At 38.5% G+C, this 20,066-nt stretch overlaps 1 protein-coding gene across 11 annotated transcripts in view; it reads left to right on the top strand.

The window, feature by feature from the left end:
- The window catches only part of VPS13B (vacuolar protein sorting 13 homolog B), a 931,639-nt gene that overhangs the window by 890,060 nt on the left and 21,513 nt on the right, over positions 1-20,066 (top strand). For all 11 annotated transcript variants that reach the window (XM_077809935.1, XM_077809942.1, XM_077809940.1 and 8 more), the window contains 6 exons: positions 290-417; positions 1,385-1,584; positions 10,967-11,085; positions 11,854-12,677; positions 16,498-16,674; positions 17,556-17,726. In XM_077809935.1, the coding sequence (XP_077666061.1) occupies positions 290-417; positions 1,385-1,584; positions 10,967-11,085; positions 11,854-12,677; positions 16,498-16,674; positions 17,556-17,726 (1,619 nt within the window). The remainder of the gene's footprint in view (positions 1-289; positions 418-1,384; positions 1,585-10,966; positions 11,086-11,853; positions 12,678-16,497; positions 16,675-17,555; positions 17,727-20,066) is intronic.

Below are 20,066 nucleotides of genomic sequence, written 5' to 3'. Positions count from 1 at the left end.
TCCAGACGATTTTGAATTTTAATCCTATCCTCCAAAGCACTTGCAACCCTTCCCAGCTTGGTATTGTCCGCAAACTTTATAAGTGTAGTCTCTATGCCATTATCTAAATCATTGATGAAGATATTGAACAGAACTGGACCCAGAACTAATCCCTGTAGGACCAATGTATAAGTGTCTGCTGAATTGGGCCTAAGAGTGAAAAATCTTGCAGAAGGGGTGTTAATAATAGTAAATTTGAAGTTCATGCAAAGAATTATATAATCACATGTATAATCTTTTTCTGTTTTAGAGCCATAGCACTGACTTATCAAGAGCATCTTGGGGTGACATACTTAACCCTTACGGAAGACCCTAGTCCTCGCATAATTATCCACAACAGGTGTTCTGTCTCATTACTTGTAAAGGAGAACATCAAAGGTATGGAATTTATGTTACAAAACAGTAATCAGAAACAAAGCATTATCATAATAAAACCATTATGCTCTTTATCTCTACTGTAAGTTTTAAGTCTGTAGGTCCTATAGTTATGACGAGCACTGGGTGGGGAATGGTAATTCCGTTTTGCTGAGGATCAATGCCCAGATTTTTAAAGCTATTTAGGCATTATGATACTCAGCATTGCAATGCCTAACTGATTTAGGAGCTTCCATCTCATTTTCAAAACTGAATTAGGTGCTTGGGAACCTAATTCCCATAGACTCCTAAATCAGTTAGGCAATGCTGAGTGATGCAACACCTAAATACCTTTACAAATTTGAGCCTTAGCAATTTCAAAGTCCTGGTTTATTTTGATTCAGAATGAGAACCTAAAATTTGAAATTCTCTACAAAATAGAATTACCATTCTCTGCCCTGCTCTACAGGGAGTCCCAGCTTTGGGGCAGTCCACCTGGCGGGGTGTCCTGGAGCCGGGGAGCCTACAAGCCTCGGGAGCCTGAGCAGTCAAGAAGTCAGGAGTCTGGGCGTTCAAGGAGCTGCAAGCCCAGTAGCCAAGGCTTTCAGCTTCAGAGGAGCCAGGAGCATGGAAGCCCAGGTTCCCCAGTAGCTCACCTGATGAACCAGGCAAGCAAAGTGGCAGGAAACTGGGCAGGTTTCAAAGGAATTTATTGAAATTGACATGTCCCCACAGAACATTTGGATTTTGACCAATTGACAAATTCTGACAAAAAAAATTTATTGAATAATTTTCAATCAGCACTAGCTATGACAAATTACTGAATAATAGACGTTGTTGGGGGGAAAAATTTTAAAATCAGAAACCAAACATAAAAGACAAAGCTGAGCTTTTTTGGTAGTAGAAAAATCTTTTGTACATGTAAACATGTGATTCTGCTGTAAGTACCAACAGTTGAAGAGCCTAATCTAGACATTTTGTAAAATTTCAGACACGCCAAAGTTTGAAGTTTATTGCAAGAAGATTCCAGCTGAATGTTCTATTCATCATGAGCTTTATCATCAAATCTCCAGTTACCCAGATTGCAAAACCAAAGACTTGCTGCCCAGCATTCTTCTGAAAGTGATGTCATCAGATGAACTAACGAATGAATGGAGTGATTTTGTGGACATTAATAATCAAGGAACACAGGTAAATCATTAAAAATATATTTTCAACTTAGTGGGTAAATGGCTTTAAAATGTGGGATAAATGGCCTGAACCAGACGCACAGTAGTAAGTAGGCATCTCCACATGCAAAGGCACATTCACATGGAAATATATTATTTTCCATCATGTCAGACCTTCAAAGATCAATACTTCTAGGCACTTTGCACAGAACACTGCCCAGAGGAGTATAGTCATTTTGCTTTTGAAATTTACAATGGTAGAACTATACTCTGCATCTGCACAGGAGCAAGCTACATGCTAAATATGTAACTACCTTTTTGGTGCATGGCCCTGTTACTTGTGTTTTCTGTTTAAGTCCTAGGAGCTCCCCCCAACCCTGTATTTGTTGAAATTTTAGATCCTGCCTTATCTCAGGGGACTGGACTAGATTGCCTATCAAGGTCCTATCCAGTCTTACATTTCTGCGATTTTATGATTATTGTTTACCTACTCATCAGCAAACTAGGGAAATATGAACAATATGATATTGGTAGAAGTGGATGTACATCAGTTGGATAACCATATTCAGAGAGAACTTACCACTGGTTCGCTGTCAAATTGGGAGGATGTATCTAGTGGAATCCCGTCGGGGTCTGTCCTGGGTCTAGCACTATTCAACATTTTCCCTAGTGACTTTAATAATGGAGTGGAGATTATGCTTACAAAATTCGTGGATGACAGCAAGCTGGGAGGGGTTGCAAGAACTTTGAAAAAGAGTATTAGAATTAAAAATTACCTTTGTCAAATTGGAGAATTGGTCTGAAATCAACAAGATCAAATTCAATAAAGACAAGTGCAAAGTACTGCATTTAGGAAGAAAAAATCAAATGTACATATACAAAATGGGCAGTAACTGGTTAAGCAGTAGTACTGCAGAAAGGATCTGGGAGTTATAGTGGATCATGAATTGAACACGAACCACCAATATGATGAAGTTGTGAAAAAAGCCAATATACATCTGGGGTGTATTAACAGAAGTGTTGTATGCAAGATGCAGGATTTGATTATTCCTCTTGGCACTGGAGAGACCTCAGCTGAAGTGCTGTGTCCAGTTTTGGGTGCCTCATTTTAACAAAGATGTGAACAAACTGGAGAGAGTCTAGAGGAGAGCAACAAAAATAATAAAAGGTTTAGAAAATCTGACCTAAGAGGAAAAAGAATGAGGAGTACTTGTGGCACCTTAGAGACTAACAAATTTATTTGAGCATAAGCTTTTGTGGGCTAAAACCCACTTCATCGTATCTTCCTACTGTATTTTCCACTGCATGTATCCGATAAAGTGGGTTTTAGCCCACGAAAGCTTATGCTCAAATAAATGTGTTAGTCTCTAAGGTGCCACAAGTACTCCTCGTTCTTTTTGCTGATACAGACTAACACGGCTACCACTCTGAAACCTGACCTAAGAGGAATGGTTTTAAAAACTGGGCATGTTTAGTCTAGAGAAGAGAAGACTGAGATGGGAAGTCTTCTAATATGTTAAGGGCTGTTATAAAGAGGACAATGATCAGTTGTTCTCCAGGTCCACATACGTTAGGACAAGAGAATGAGCTTAATCTGCAGCAAGAGAAAGATAGGTTAGATATTAGGGAAAGCTTTCTAACTTAAGAACTGGAAAAGGTTATCAAGGAAGATTGTGGAATCCCTGTCATTGGAAGTTTTAAAGAACATGTTAGATAAATACCACTCAGGGATGGTCTGGGTTTATTTGGTCCTGTGTCACCATGGGGGGAATGAATTAGATGACCTCTTGACGGACATTCCAGCCCTACATTTCTATGATTCTGTTATTCATGCATGGTTATTTTTATGATAAAAAATACAAATTTTCCAGTTTTAAATTATGTTGCTCCTTTTTCATATTCCCAGATGCCTTGTTGTGAAAATTACTTGGGCTAGACACATCAATCTTGAGAAACTCTGGCCTCTTGAAGCAAATATATGCAAGATCCCACAGAGTAAATTCCTCTCATTTAGTAACTTCACTATTCCAGCTTCCTTATCCTTCCAAATCCCACAGGACCCATTATTGTCATTCTCCCTCTGCTTCTTCATGGGAATGAAGTTTATATTTATATGAAAGGGGAGTTATTTTATTCTTCAATTGTTTTTTCTTCTGTTTTGAGGTAAATGAAAACTGTCTTGCCTGGGATAGTGTTTTATTTTGTTTTTTAAATAGGAATTTGTCCATCTTTTAAGTAATTTGCATACATGGAATCAACACAAACAGCTTGGCCACTTAAAAAAACATAGTAGTTTCAGATGTTTTCCTTTGGGACCACTCACAAAATGTTCTTGATTATTGACTAGTATGTTAATTAGCAAGTAGTTCAGTTGAGTTCAGCAAGCCAGTCAAGCAATGTAGGGTTTCAAATTCCAGTCATTGATATTATGCCAGTCCAGTGTTCTTTATGGAAATCAGGCTCAAAGAAGGAATTAGATTATTTGAAAGTATTTGGGGATCCTATCCTAGTGGAGGAATTCTCTCCAATTAAAAATGCTGATACTTCAGACCCTCAGCTTGCTTAACTCAATCTTTAAATGTCCCTTTGACTTATTTGTATGAAACATCTCAATTTCTTGGATTCTCTGAACCCAAGGCATTGAGGCTAATAATAAAACTTTCTTTGCTCAATGATGAAGTGTTACTTGAGTAAGCAGAATTTAAAAAAAAATCAATCCAAGATTACACTTTGCAATTGTTTATGTACTATGTTGCTATTTTGTGTGCATAATATAACTACTCCACCTTAACGATCTACCTTAAAAATAAAGAGATGGCAGCAGCTATCTTAATTCGTCTCTCTTTAGGAAAATACTAAATGTTGTTGCAGGTGTGTTCTTAAACTATGTGGTAATTTAAGTTTCAAACATAACAGCACCTAGCACAAATCTGCATGTACTTTACATTATATGCAAAGATATTTGTTGGTTGTTTGGTCCAATGATAGTTTGTACATCGATGTTGTTACCTGATTCACTGAGTGGTTATTGCTTATTGGTTATTGCTTATATTGATAGTTAAGGACTTCCATTTAATTGATGATTGAATCTCTAGGTTTGAAAGGTTCTGGTCCCTGAATCAGGCACAACAGAATTAAGTTTAGTGTCTGGTTGGGAACCCCACACGTGTGCAATGACAACACTCATGTTGAGGGCAAAGCTTTAAATACTTTTATTAGTATAATTAGTAAAAACACATATGTTCCAAACCAAATGAGAATGTAGCTGTTTTGTAAAATTAAGGTGGTGTTCTGCACCATACCTTACACATAGTTACCCCTTCTTGTGGAAACTTAGTGGTAAGAGACAGGCAGTCATCCATGAAGGTCCTACCCTGCCACTGGCATGCCATTCAAGTCTGATGGTCACGATTTCGAGGCCTACATGGTGATTGGGCCTATTATATGTCTTGGTGACTGCTATGAATATTCATGTAGATGCCCAGCTTTCTTTGTCCATAACTGACCTCCTCACCATAATAATGTTGAGGTGTCCTTATCCTATAGGTTAGTATATAATGATCTCAACTTAGCATATACATCAATTCATTGGGAAGGCAAGTTTGTGTTTGTACTTCTGCAGATGTTCCTATCCTAAAATATCCAAAGCTGATATAAGTTCTTATTCCTGTGGTTGCCTGGCACAAAAAAAATCTTCTAAACACGATATTCCCTGTTCCCCAATAACTCAGAGTCACTGTTGAGTAACTCACTTATGCCAAGGTTCATAGGCTTCAAAGCCTTAAGATAAATATATTACAGGGTGTAAGCCTGTAGGTTTCTTTCATTACTGTTATATAAAATACCTTTAAACTAGCTCTGTGGGGTACAGTGATTCCTTCAGAATATCTAATGGCTTATCTAAACAGCAAGTCACTGCATGGCAAGTCAGGGTATGAATCTACAACTCAACATCCTGCCATGCAGAAATGTCCCATGTGCACACTGTTACAGTGCTCTGAAAGTCCTGGAGTGCAATTTGGCATACTACTACTTGAAAGTGTAGCTTGGAAAGCCAGACACTGAGCTTGCACTGCACTGAAGCAGTGCCCACACAGGGTGTTACTGTGAAGCTGCAGAATCGCACACAGGCTTTCCGCACCCTAAATTGCCATGTAGAAAAGCCATAGCTCTCACAGTTTTACCATGAGTCTTGTGATATTTGGTGTTCTTATTAAGGATCAAGTGATTATGTGAAAATCACAGCTTTCATTAAAAAAAATACATTTCTAGACCTCATGGTTATGGGGGAAAGCATAAAAACATGACCAGAGCAAACTCTAAAGGTTCAAAATCCAGAAAGCAAACAAAATGCATTCCAAAAATATATGATGCTTTTAAAAATCTCATGATTTTTAATCCCATTTCATTATTTTGTGCGGGTCTGACTCAAGATTTTTGAACATTTTGGGTTGGCAATACTGTTCCTCTGACCCACCAGAACATGCTAGACCTTCAACAGTCATTTAAAAGCTTGGTTGCATCAGGTTTTAAACTTTTTAAAAGTGTGTCAAAGTCCTAAAGGGAGGATTACATTGATTGTTTCGACCATCATACAGCCTTTATAGATATGGATGCTCCAAAGCTGAAGGAAAGAACCTTATTCAAACTCCCTTACTATCTCTATTTGGAGCCCAAAGAAGTCCTGCTTTACATCCTGTTTTGAAAGAACGATCATTCAAAATTCTTACAGATAACACGTCAGTGATATGCTATATAAATTATCAGGAAAGGAGTCTGCATTCTCTGATTAAAAGAAGCAATTTACGTGGGAGACTGGGAGGAAGTTTTTACTGGAGAATCTTTCCATCAGCTATTAATCTGAAGGACATGATCTGCAGAGTAGCTTGAACAGTTTCATTTACAATCCCCACAAATAATCTGTTGTATGAAGAACATTTGTCCTGCTTTTGACACGTAGGCACTTCCTGAATCTAGCTGGAAAGTTATTTCACTGCAAAGATGCAGAAATTCTAAGTGGCAGGTGCTTTTAAAAAATTCTAATTAAGACTTCTTGTCTATCCCTTCCAGCATCATTAGGAAGGTTCATGTTAAGGCAGCAAGAAATCTGAAAACCTCATTGATTATCTATAGCCCTGCTTAGAACCTTTCCATCATCACTTAACTCTGTCTCACAAATAGGATCAAGTAGGTATACTGACAGGTGATCTGGATATTGTATCAGTGGCCTAGATATTGAAATTCTAGGGTATACAAATAGTGATTTTTCTTTCAAGAGGCCTTGCAGTTCTCTTCAAAGACACCACTTTCTACTAGAAAAATACTAGTACCTGAAATAAGTGATGAGTATGCTATTCAACAACTAGGCACGTTCCTTTTGTGTATAACCCAAGTTTGGACCCTGAAATTTCTGAGATTTACAGAGTCACGGATCATTTCCTTTCTTTTTGTCCAGTCAAGTACAAAGTACAAACAGGCACATTTTATTCCTCTAGAAAGAAAGTGCTTTACTAATTTACTAAAAGAATTAGTCCCATCTAGTATCCATTGTCAGAGCCAGCTGAGATTGGATTTAAAAGGACACTTGATTGAGATGTATAGAATAATGAAGGTATAGTGAAAACTCACCAGACACTCCTGTTTCTTCTATTCCATTATGCAAGAGGACCTTGGTTGAAAGTGAAAGGCTGTACATTTAAAGCTGTACATTTAAAGCTGCTAAATGGAAATACTTTTTAATGTAGTATACAGTAAACCTGTGAATTCATTGCTTCAGAAAATCTTTAAAACAAATAATTTAGCAAGGTATTTTAATGCATTTGACAATTGTATGATCATAAATAACATTTGTAAGCTAAGATAATGGTAGAAGAAATTAATATTCATGCTTCCAGGCATAAACTGGTCATGTTTGGGGCTTGAAAAGGAGCCTATCCCTCACAGTTAGTGAACTAGGGACATTCTAGGGTTATGCACTTTCCTCGGACACAACAAGAATTGGTTACTGCTAGAGGCACAATACTGGAGTAGATAGACCAATGGTATGATCTGATTTGGCACAGTAACTCCTAACTGTGGGACCTAAACTTATTCCAGGGGCAACTAATAATGATGAGAATACCATGACAATGATTTAAATGTATACATAATACCTTTCATCCAGAAGAATCCAGAAGGGCTCTATAAATGTTACAAACTCTGGGCTAGATTGTGGATTTTAAAGCCAAAGGATGCTTAAGAGGCAGTACAGGGGCAGAGAGAATGTCAGTAGGGGCAAATGTACTAAGGAGAAGCCACTTCTATAAGAGAATGCAGTGTACACTCTCTTTCCGCCTCCCACCAGTTTAGGTCCATCAGCTGATGCGGTGGGTAGAGCACCACCCTTTTCAAGTTGTAGGGCATCATGGACTTGTGCACAAGGGACTGGTAAAGAGTCTTTATTATTCTCTTCCTGCACTCTTTCACAGCCATGAAGAATGGCCAGAATCTGTCCTTACATGTGGGAATAATTTCACCCAAAAAAGAGATGCAGTCGCAACAGAAATGTGGCCAAAAAAAAAAGGGGGCACAGAACACAACACTACACAAGAGTTTAGGATAGGAGGCTAAGAATACTGTGTCCATCTGAAAGGATGGGGGAATTTTAGGTGAGTAGCATGTACAGTGATCTCTGAGTTAAAATTAGACTCTGACACAAAGCGAACTAACACTCCTAATCTTGCAAAATGTGCCATAGGATTTTTATGTTTATAAATGGTCAAGACTTCAGTTTTACATCCCATTTTAAAAAACACGACCTCTAGCATAGGTACTCTGTTCAGATACCACTGTGATGCATTCAGATAGATGGATAGCAGAACCATGATACAGTAGCTGGGCATTGGTTCAGAACTCAGAATGAAGAGCACCACCTATTGAATCACCAACACAGCGTTACTCCCTTCAGCACTTACTTTCACCTTAGAGCTCTCTCATCCAACAGCCAACCATAGCTCATGTGGTAAGTTGAGATCACAGTCTGAGGCTGTATGGCTGCAAATAATGTCCATTCATTATAGTTCTGCTATCGTTCAATTTTTTGTTCCATAAAAAACAAATTTTGTACTTGTAATGTGGAAAACATAAAACAAATTACAGCTATAATAACATAAAACTATTATCATTCTTACCTTGAATCCAACAATCACACATAAAATTGGATTCCTTATGAACTACTGGATTTTATTTAATGTTCTCACAGTTGATTTGTCAACAATCAAGTCATCTCTTCATCAGAGCTGGATACTGAGTTTCCTGTGTTTGTTTCTTTCTTAGTTTTTCCTAGCCAATTTTCTGTATTTGTATTTCTTTCCTTTGTACCTTACCTAGAGTTTTGAAGAACAGAAGAATCTCTTCTGTGTTCCCACCAGTAAATGTCCTTGTTTATGCAGAGCAGCTTTCTGCATTTGGCTTACCCTACAGATCTCAAGTCTGGAGGCTTGTTTCTCCATGTGTTATATATCTCTCTTATTTCAAGCTACCAACACAATTTTTCCTCTGTCTCTTAGAAGTAATTCTTTTAATATGGCATTGTGGGATTCCCCCATGTTTATTGACTTTCAGTGGGTAGCCATTATCTTCAAATTAGGCTTTCAATCTGAAACAGGTGTAAATGATAGGCCATGGAATTAAAATTTAGTAAACAATTCTGTTGGTGATGTACAATACGGTACAGAATGCAGCTTGCTGTCTGTTCTGCAGGGCTAACCACATTTGTTGTGTTTTTTCCAAACCTGAAAAACATATTCTCTTTTTTTCATGGAACAACATGAAAATCTGTGAAGGTTTCATGAAATGAAGTACAAAACACATGCTATATATGAGTCACTTCATGAGCACATTTACTTCTCAAGCACACATTGCAAATCTGTAAGCAAAACACAGCAACACAATCATCAAATTCTCAGGCTACTGACTTGTTAGGCCTTCCATACTTTTGTAGCTGTCCTTAGATACTGATATGCTTTTACCACTTCTTTATTGCTTAGGACATTTAAGTAAATGAAAGGCAGACACTGGAATGTTTTTAAGGGGGCAAGCTGCAACCTTATTAACTTAACACCATGGCCACCCATCTCACATACCAGGAATTTAACTGGGTCTGGTGCAGGGTTACATGGCTGCCATCATATAACTAATAACTCAGGGTAGACCCCCTTGCCCTTACTCCCTAGGATGCAGCTCACTTCTGAATCCTTTAGCCTTCCCTTGCTGGGAGGAGTTGAGAGTACCAAGGGAGACCTCAGTATGTGAAGACTTCAGGCACCCATACAGGCACAACATCCACCAGCTAAAATCCTAGGTCTCATTTATCTCTAGAAGGAGCTGGCCCTTTTAGCCTTTTTACACACTGGACAATCTGCAAGTTTTGACAACTGTACATTCCTATATTTTCTTTTAAAATTGTGTTTCTAAATCCGAGTATTGGTTACCCCAACTTTGCCTCCACATTGCTGCAAGGAAGGCAAACAAAAAAAGCTATTGAGGGCGGGGAATGTGTTCCAGCACCCTTGCCTATTATAACGTTTTAACCGAACCAATTTGAACGTGTTAACAACAAGCTCAGTTGATACTGACCTGGCTGGTTAGACATGTGCATCTTCGAAAAGTTGACAGTATTTAGTCTTCTGTGAGTTTACTTTCACGTTTCCCACCATTTTGATACAACTGACGTAGCCCTCTGTCATACCCATAGATTTGGGTAGAAAGCAGGATCTTCAATTTTAAATGCTTGAAAACTGGACTGAATTTGGGATTCTGTTCAAATATAACATGTGTGTTTGTAAAAGCGTACTTACACCCCACTGGCTTGTTTTTGAATGAATTGGAGACACCTCCAGTGAGGCACAGCATAGTTTCTCTCATTGCCTCAAAGGGGTTCTTAGTTGCAAAGAGTCTTGTTGATGCAGCTTAGTTTTGATTTTTGGGGGGTGTTTTGAAGAGCTCCGGGGAGATTCTTTGCTCAGTGGTCTGAAATCAAAGAGTTTGAAAGTCATTCGTTATTTTTTTAGCATTTAAACTGGCTTCTCCCTCCCACATCCAGGTTAGACTCTAGGAAGCTCCACCCTGTTAAAATGTATTTATCAGTTCTTGGAAGTAAAGGATGAGGAGCTAATTTTCTCTCTCATTTATTATATTCTTCTCTATTAACCTTACAGATGGAATATTTAGGAATCTGGATTTAATCTTTTTTTTTTCTTCTGAACGCAAACTGTTTCTGCCTCTTAACAGAATGTATAATTTGAAGTGAAAAATTGCAAGTAGAAAGTGGTAATAGCATTGAATCAAATTGTACTAGAGTAAAATCAGCAATTTCAGTAGCATTTTATATATTTCTAATTAGTTTTTTAAATGTTCTCTTCTAGATTGTGTTCTTAACTGGTTTTGGCTATGTTTATGTGGACATTGCTCATAGCTGTGGTACAATAATAATAACTTTGGCACCAGAAGGAAGACCAGGACCTGTCCAGAGCAACCTGAACAGGTATATAAAGCTCATGGAAGATCATAAAAAACATTGGTAAATTTAAAAACTTATCCTAGGAAGTCATTAAGCCCTCTAAGTGTGAAGTGACTTATGAAATCTGGCATAACTGTTTGCTTTGTCTAATACCACTGCATACGCAGTGGCATAAGTTTAGACCACATATTATGTTTTGTATATCACAGTAAAACATGACAATCTAACATGTGAGGTCATGTCACTCTAGGATAAACACTCAATGTCTGGTATAATAAACAGTACTGAGCTATTCATTTTAAAGAATTAAAAATAGTTTCCATTGTAATTTTGAGTTTATTCACAAGTTTAAAGTTTATGTGGCCAGTTCCTGCGGTTCTTACTCATGCAAAATTCCCACTGAAATTGGTGGGAGTTTTCTTCAGTAAGGGCTGCAGGAATGGCCCTATACACAGTAGTTAACTATGCACTCCATCATCTTTATAACACTCTTCCTTAGAAGACTCTCTCCCACTGTCATAGCATTGCTAAAACTTGGCTCTCAAATCTGTTCAACTCTTAATTATAACATCACCTATTTATAACAAAATGCTCAGCTTCCAGAGATGATGATACATTGAGAGAGGAATGTATATTTGCAGAGTTTTTATTTGAGCTATAATTAAGGATTAATCCCTGAGAAAGTGATCATCCAGCAGCACTTGTGCCTCCTAATAGCTTTTTTGGAAAAACAAGATGCCAGGTCAAATCAAGTAAAATTGCAAACTCATGTTTTCCTTTCCTCCTATCTAGAACTCAGGAGAAGACCATTATATTTAAAATGTTCATCAGCCAGGCAAGCCTTGCAGTGTTTGATGAAATCACAAATCATAAAATGTCATCTGAACTTCTGCGGCTTACAGTGGACAACATTTTCCTTAACATGGCACCAGTAGCCAGCTACTTGAGATCCCTGTCTCATGAATTCCAGGGAGAGACCTCCGAAGGTCATCTTCAGTTTTATAGTCTCCAAATATATTGTGGAGACTTGCAACTGGACAACCAGCTGTATAATAAATCCAGTTTCCATTTTGCAGTCCTGCTGTGCCAGGGAGAGAAAAATGAAACCATGCAGTGGTCCAAAGTGAACAATCTCATTTTATCCAACAAAGATTTGGAAGAATATAAGGAAAACTGTTTCATAAAACTCTGCATCACTTTATCAGAGGAACAGAATTTCTTGTTTTGCGTTAATGACCTCAACTTCGAACTGAAACCAGCCAGGCTGTATGTGGAAGACACATTTGTTTATTACATTAAGACCTTATTTGATACATATCTTCCAGACAGCAAAGTGATTGATCATTGCATGAAAACCTCAGCTATTACCCAGATACTGCCTGAACAAGTGAGACAGCATGCTAAAGCTCTAGTCGACCCAGTGAAGTTAAGGAAGTTAGCAATACAACCAGTTAACCTCTTGGTCAGTATCCATGCTTCACTAAAGCTGTATATAGCTTCAGATCACACCCCTCTCTCCTTTTCTGTGTTTGAACGAGGACCCATCTACACCACTGCCAGACAGCTCATCCATGCCTTGGCCATGCATTATGCGGCGGGGGCACTGTTCAGAGCAGGTCAGTGTTTTTTCCTTATGGTTAGAATTGTAACATTTTCATTATGTACCAGTATCCAGTTATTCTCTCACAAGCTACCTACTGGAGTCAGATCTGTTGTTTTGTGCTTTAGATGGTCTTGCAAAATGACGATCATAGTCTAAGAAACATTTGATATTCTGCAATATGAGGGGTCAAATAAAATGGTGGGGCTGAAGTTGATGTACGTTTAAAGCTGTGGTGAATGTTAGTTGACCACCTGAAGACTTTTCCAAAGTCCTGTAAAAACTATTGTAATGTGTTCTATCTGTTTTGGTTTTTGTCATCTCAGATTATAAATACAATCAGAATCAAAACACAAATTCCTAACATGAACTCACAAAAAAGAGTTTATTTAATCAAATTATTCAATAAGTTGCTATGCATTCAAAGCAAATTATACCACTGAATGTTGTTTTCTTGTTAAATCTTACGGCTGCACTTTATGATTAGGAATCTGTCTTTCTTCATAGAGCCTTCATGCTAAACTGGCACACAGATGTTTATTGTCCTTTGATCCATGAAGTATGTAGTTTGCTGTACTAACTTTTTCCCATACAGGATCAATAGTGAGCAGTTAGACTCGTAGATTAATGGATGCATTCTTGAAATTCTGACTCCCATAAATTCATAATAAAGTGATTCAGTCTCTTCTACACCTTAATAGGCACGGGAATTTGTAAATGATCACACACAGTTAATGTAGAACTTATTGCAACATCATATATATTTTCCTAAGTATGTAGAGTCAGATTTTCCAAAATCTTATTTTTTCCTTTTTTGCTACACGCACAAAGTGTGTACACAATTATGTACCACATTTTCATGCATAATTACCATGACTGTGCATGTGTATCAGGTATTTATAGATGAATATGGCCAGTGAGAAGCCTAACTGGCCTTTCCCATGTGCAGATATCTGATTTGCAGAGCTGAGCATGCCATAATGGTACACACCAGTTAGATAGATATTTTCACATGCACTTGCGTGCAAACATTTTTTAAAATCAGGCCCCTATAGTACTAAAGGAGAGATTTAACTTCCTGCTAATTAAGAGCCAAATTGCAGTCCAACTAATGCAGTGGCACAAGATGCCCATTACCTCCATGCACCAGCTATCCATATCACAGGTAGCAGGAACGTTCATCTTTTGGATTTGGAGTTAGCCATTCCACATCCTCCAGTAATTAGCAGAAAATGACAACTTTGGTGGCTTGGGCTGTGTTTAAAGGGAACGCTGTTTAAAAATGTTGGTTAACACTGTCACATTAAATTAGCAAAAGTCATATGGAAATTTTGAATTTTATTAGCCAAAATTAATCCCAATAGGTTATCAATTAGGAGAACATGGTGGATCTTTGCTAAGACATTGTAGTAATGGTTATTTCTTGTTAGCAGATATAAATACTAAGTGCCTTCTGATGTGTAGTAGAATAAGGGTTATGAAACATTGTACAATTTTAATACAGAATTTGTGAATTTTGGTGGATTCTGCTCAGTTCCTCATTTCTCCCCATATACACACACTTCCTCCCACATTTACCTCCTTCATTAAAAGGGCTTGAATCATGGTGATCTGACCTCCAGGCAAGATTCTGGACAAAGTTCCATTGAGAGCCCATCAGCTTCACTCCTGAGTGTGGGCCAGAAATGGTCGCTCGCGCACTCTCTCTCTCTCTCTCTCTCGCGCACACACACACACCTTGAAGATGAGCTTTGCTGCCTCCCCAGCCTTGCCAGAACCAACAGCTCATTATTCAAAGCCAAACTGTAGTGCAGTCACAGGAATGCCAGGTTGTCCCAGAACTTTGTATTTAAACAGTTTCAGCCCTGCCTATCCATAATAGTTGAACAAGCTGATTGGCAGTGTGTGAGCAGAGTTCAGGCAAGCTCAGTACCCCACACCTCAGACTGGCAGGGTCTGTCGGTTTTGTGGAGAGGCTACATGTTCAGCCCTCTGTGGCATGGACCATTTTACGTCATTCATGAGCAATCGGTGATCAGATCAGCACGGATGATTTCTTGGGCATCTGCATCCATTCTTCCTCACCTGGATAACCATTGTTTTGATGATGGGGTCTCTGAGGGGGAAGCAGCTCCTGGAAGGACTCCATTACCTAAAACATTTGAAAAAGCCTGAAATGTACAAAAATGGTAGATATAAATGATCATTGCACCATTATTGATCAGAAACGATCCTGAGCAGATGGAGCATACGTTCCATCTGTACACCACTGCCAGCCTCATCCTGTTTTCCGTCACTTTATACAGTGGCAAATACTTTTTTATGGAAATATTACATTGAAGCGAGGTAGCAGGCCCATGTGGGAGCACAGGGTTCCCCTGGGCTCCCAGCAAGAGAGGGCTGCCAATGGCAAACACCTCTGCAGGGCAGCAACTGCAGGACTTTTGCCAATGTCCGAAGGCTTTCATTCCAGATCTTCTCCTGGAGTTGCCACTTAACTGTACTTGGGTGGTTTTTTTTGGTGTTTGTACCCATCCGAGCCTCTCCCTCATGTCCACTATGATTCCTGCTTTTTATCTTTAGTGTACTGTACCTCTCAACTGACAAAGCTGAAAATGGGGGACAGATTCTACAAGAATAATAGATTTTCCAGAAGCTTAAAATGATAGCACAAGATTAATTTCTTTCACATGAGTAACATTTTCTCTCTGCTCAGTTTCATGATTCAGCCTTAGGAGTGGCTGTGAGGGGTCACGAGGAAAGAATCTGGAGAACAGGAGCCCAAAATGATGGGATGGGAATAAGGAGGGCAAAGCAGTTTGACAGTCCTCAGTAGGAAGACAAGAGGCAGTTCAGTCTCTCTTTTACTATTCTGTCACTATTATGTATCATGTGACTCTGGCAGCCCTAACTGAAATCTGTGATTGTGAGGCTGGCAGAGCAGGCAGTTTCTAATGAGTCTTTATTGTTGTTTCTGAATCAGTCTCAATGGGCTGCTGAAAACAACAGTTATGGCAGCACCATCTCTTTAATAACCTCCTGCCAATCCACCAGCCTGAAAAAGAAGAGATCTGCAAAGCAGATTTACAGTAAGACTCACAACAGAGCACTATACAGTGGCCATCAGGCTGGCCTCTGGCAACCCTGTATTTATATAGGAAACCAGATCTCCAGATACCTCTCCTGGGATATTCATAGGGAATACTCCCTTATGAGTAATCTAATCAGCATGTATATGTCATTGCTGTTTACACAACTGTACTGAGAAAAAGACATTTGTCTGGCTAGAACTAGGCTCAAGAAGAAAGTGATCAGCTCAGGAGGGTTGGGGTGGATGAAAAATAACTTCTCATGCACTTGTCAAAAATCTGCATCCCCTTTTCCAACACCCCATCAAGCAATTGACCTCCATGCTCCCATAAGTCTGTACATTGAATTGCTGTAAACTGGCTGTCATGATTCTCTCACGTAAGGATGAGAAATCACTATGTTGCCTACAAAAGAAGCTAAGCCTCCAGTACTGTTGCTCCTAGTTGTTAGAATCTAGCCTCCATCTCTCCACGCACACATTTAGCAGAAATACGGGAGGCTCGTGGAAGGAAGTCATTCCAAAGCTATTTGTGAGTTTGCCAAAGGGATTTCTTTGATTTACAAAGTATGAAAGATTGCCATTTCTGAATTCATAGTGGATGAGTTATTTCCCGTGTTTGCTTAGAGGAAGTTCATAATGTGGTGAATTCTAGTGTAAAAAAAAAAGGAATTAAGGAATAACTTTTTCACAACTGCTGCTTCCACAATTTTAGTGAATGTAACACTTGTCCTGTTTCTCCACATAGGCTGGGTTGTTGGATCTTTGGAAATTCTAGGAAGCCCAGCTAGCTTGGTGCGAAGTATAGGGAATGGCATAGCTGACTTCTTTAGGCTCCCATATGAGGGGTTGACCAGAGGCCCAGGAGCATTTGTCAGTGGAGTTTCCAGAGGAACAACATCGTTTGTTAAACACATTTCCAAAGGTAGATCTTTCACTTCATTGCTCCTACCTCTGCCGTGTTGTCATGCATTGTTAAAGAATGTGTTAAAGTTTAAAATGAAATTGCCTGCAGCTTTGTTTGCCTTGTTAGATTGCAAAGAAATGCAGGGAGGATAACAAAGCTCATATATAATGTCTTATGTATTAAACAGATCTCTTCTTGACTACAGTATGCTAGAATGTTTCAGAAACTTCAGAATTTTAAACCTCCCATTGGGGAAACCAAGATTGGCTTGGCCATTATTCCGTGTGATAACTACAGAAATATTAAAGGTGTTCAGTACTTCTGCTAAACATAAGAAATTCTACACTACGTTGCCTCATCATATTTATTATTTCTAAAAAAAAATGTAGATGCAGTTGTCATAACTTTTGTAAGTACATTTTGACGGGAAGGCAGATCTGAATTTAAAACATAGCCAGCTTTTCTTTTACAAGGATACATAAACAGTGCCATCTTGTGGCTTAACAAGGTCAGCAACAGAAAATGGAGCATTAGCTGTTTGCTAGCAATTCAGATTCAAAGACGAGAAGCCCTTGTAGGATCATTTTATGAATCTTGGTTTACCTTTCTATCCATCCCCATTATGCTCATGTCAGATTTGTAATAGTTTGGGAACCAAGGAAGGATATGTGGATGAGCTGCGCTTGTCACTAGTAAGGCAGGCCTGGTAAAGGGCAATGTAAAAGGCATGATATGCACTAATGAAGTACATTGATGTTGCTTAACAAATAATAATAAATTTATGTTACACATGAGCAATTTATTCAGTTGAATTGCTGTTCTGTTGGTAAGCATATTTCAATGAGACTTAGAATAAAACAGTTTGATCCAGATTCAAACATATAACTACATGTATTTAGGTACACTGACATCAATTACCAATCTTGCAACAAGTCTTGCTCGGAATATGGATCGTCTGTCACTGGATGAGGAGCATTATAACAGACAAGAAGAATGGAGAAGGCAGCTTCCAGAGAATTTGGGAGAAGGACTAAGACAGGGGCTTTCCCGCTTAGGCATCAGCCTTTTAGGTAACGTATTGTTACCATATTAATCATAGTTGTACTGGATATTTATGAACTACTCATTAGTCTTTCGTACAGTTGTATGCAAGTTAGAGATACAAAGATCAAAACTTTCTTAAATTGACACAGAGTTACTTATACGAGATATTGTTTCTGTTCATCCAGGATTATGGTGAGTTTAAATGTTATTTTTCTTGTTAATAATAATTGCAAATATAGAATAACTTCATATTCTCATACTGTTCTCATGAAACACTTTTATTGATACATGATGTATCGCTCAAAACGAAAGAATAATTCTGTATTGGGCATATGCTGGCTTGTAGGCAAGTCAGCACAAAGACATCATCATTCTGATGTTTACTTTCCAGTGAGTTATAGGAAAACTTTCTAAAACTGATTGTGTTTTCTACTGCACAATAGATATCAGTGATGCTTGTTTTTGTTTGAAAACCACTTGAGCATAGTGCAAATGTCAAGTAAACTTTGATGAAGAATTCTACTTTTGCAAAGAAAGCCAGATTGGCCTGACTCAGTATAATTATATTAGTCAAGCAGCCAAATGGTTTGGTCAGAGGTGAAGATCACTATGGATATTTCAAAATATTACATAAAAGTTTGAAAACTAAACCACTCTGGAAAATCTCTGAAAGGAAGTTTTCTAGTTAAAGCATTCAGGAACTGGATTTTCTAGGGTACTTCTATTTGTCACACTAGCAAAGGAATGCCAAATTGTATTCTTTGGCAAGGTGCCTTAGTGCATATGAAGGAGTATGAATCCCTCAGAGATCAAAGTGACCAAAAAACAGTCCAGAGCAAAAGGTTAAAAGAGATGAGCTTGACAGGATTTGTCCTTGTTCCTAATCTTCAGTATTATACACAACTCCTAAATTTACAACCGCAACCCTGAAAGCCCCAAAGAGGAAGTGGTAAAATGTTACAAGTTCAGGTTAAGTTACTGAAAATTATTTTAAGCGAAAATATTAGATGATATGAAGCCCTGTCATTTGATAATGCTGTAACCTGGCAAGCTAGTGTCCTGAGAGAAAATGTGTATGAAGCAGCAATTGCATATATTAGTAGCCACTAACCCAATAGTAAACTGGTACAGATATTGCAAATCATAGGCAGTTTACAGAAGGTTTTTTTTGTTTTGTTTTATTGGGCTGGGGGCAGTCAAGCTGAGTAACTGGATAAAGATTTCACTTTGGGAAGCATTGCATCAGTCCTGTATTGGATGCTGGTGAGAAATAGTTTTGTGATCTTACCTCAGTCACAAATAAGACCACAGGCCAATGTGATGACCACCCTTTTGGCCAACACAGAGGCGACTGAACTGGGGAACTGCAGAGCTAAAAGCATGAGCTGCTACAACTTGAGCTAAAGAGCCAACGCTCTGTTCTTGGGGGCTGTAACAACTAATATCCTCTGTGGATTGGCACATACAGGCGACTTGTAACACACACTTACCAGTGGATTACACCACACTTGTCACATACACCCAGGCACAGTGCACTAAGTTTCCTAATATCTTTTTGAAAGGCTACAGTGGTTATGTGGATACTTCTGGGTTTATGAAAATAGCAGGAATTAGAATGCTGGAGCCTCCTTGATTACCCAAGAACTCAAACATTATGCTGGAAATATGAGGTTATTAATGTTGCACTTAAACAGTACTCATCTAAATACCAAATAACGTCTTGCTTTTAATTGCTGCTGTTCCCCAAAACACGAAAGAAGAGCAATAGTTTACATGTTGGCTTAGAATGCAGTTGCAGCGCTGTTTTATTTTAAAATTTCAACAGTCCCAGGAATAAGGAACTTGTACTCTCTGTCTCCATGGTTCTGTTTACAAATTCTTCACCGCTAAAGTAATATGTACTATTCTTAGCAATAGAAATAATTAACCTCCCAAATAAATACCTGTGGTTACTCTAGGGGAATTGACAAGTATGGAGCCTGTCAGTATCTGTGAGGAATCAGCAGACTTCACAATTGTATCAGACACAAATCTTGATTTCTTCTCGATAACATCAAAAAGACTGATTCTCTTATTAAGTATACAAACACTAGGCATCTAAGTTATGTACATAATACACATACATTCCAGCTGTTACAGATACATCATAATGACATTTCTCCCCCGACCATTCAGTTTTAGGGATTTTAGAAATCCATCCAAAACAGATTTGGTTGGAGTAAAGTGCTGCAGTGCTGGTTTGCTTTACCAGCACATTTACAGAACGCTTAAAAAAATACCTCCAGTGACTTTCTTGTACAATGAAGTGAAATGAAGTGGTGCTGCTGTGTTCTTTTCTCTCACAAGCAGAAAGCATTCAGAATGAA

Source organism: Eretmochelys imbricata, chromosome 2 (assembly GCF_965152235.1).
Source record: "Eretmochelys imbricata isolate rEreImb1 chromosome 2, rEreImb1.hap1, whole genome shotgun sequence".
Taxonomy (NCBI): Eukaryota; Metazoa; Chordata; order Testudines; family Cheloniidae; genus Eretmochelys; species Eretmochelys imbricata.
The sequence above is the reverse complement of the archived record's forward strand: the minus strand, read 5'-3'. Positions and strand labels throughout refer to the sequence as shown.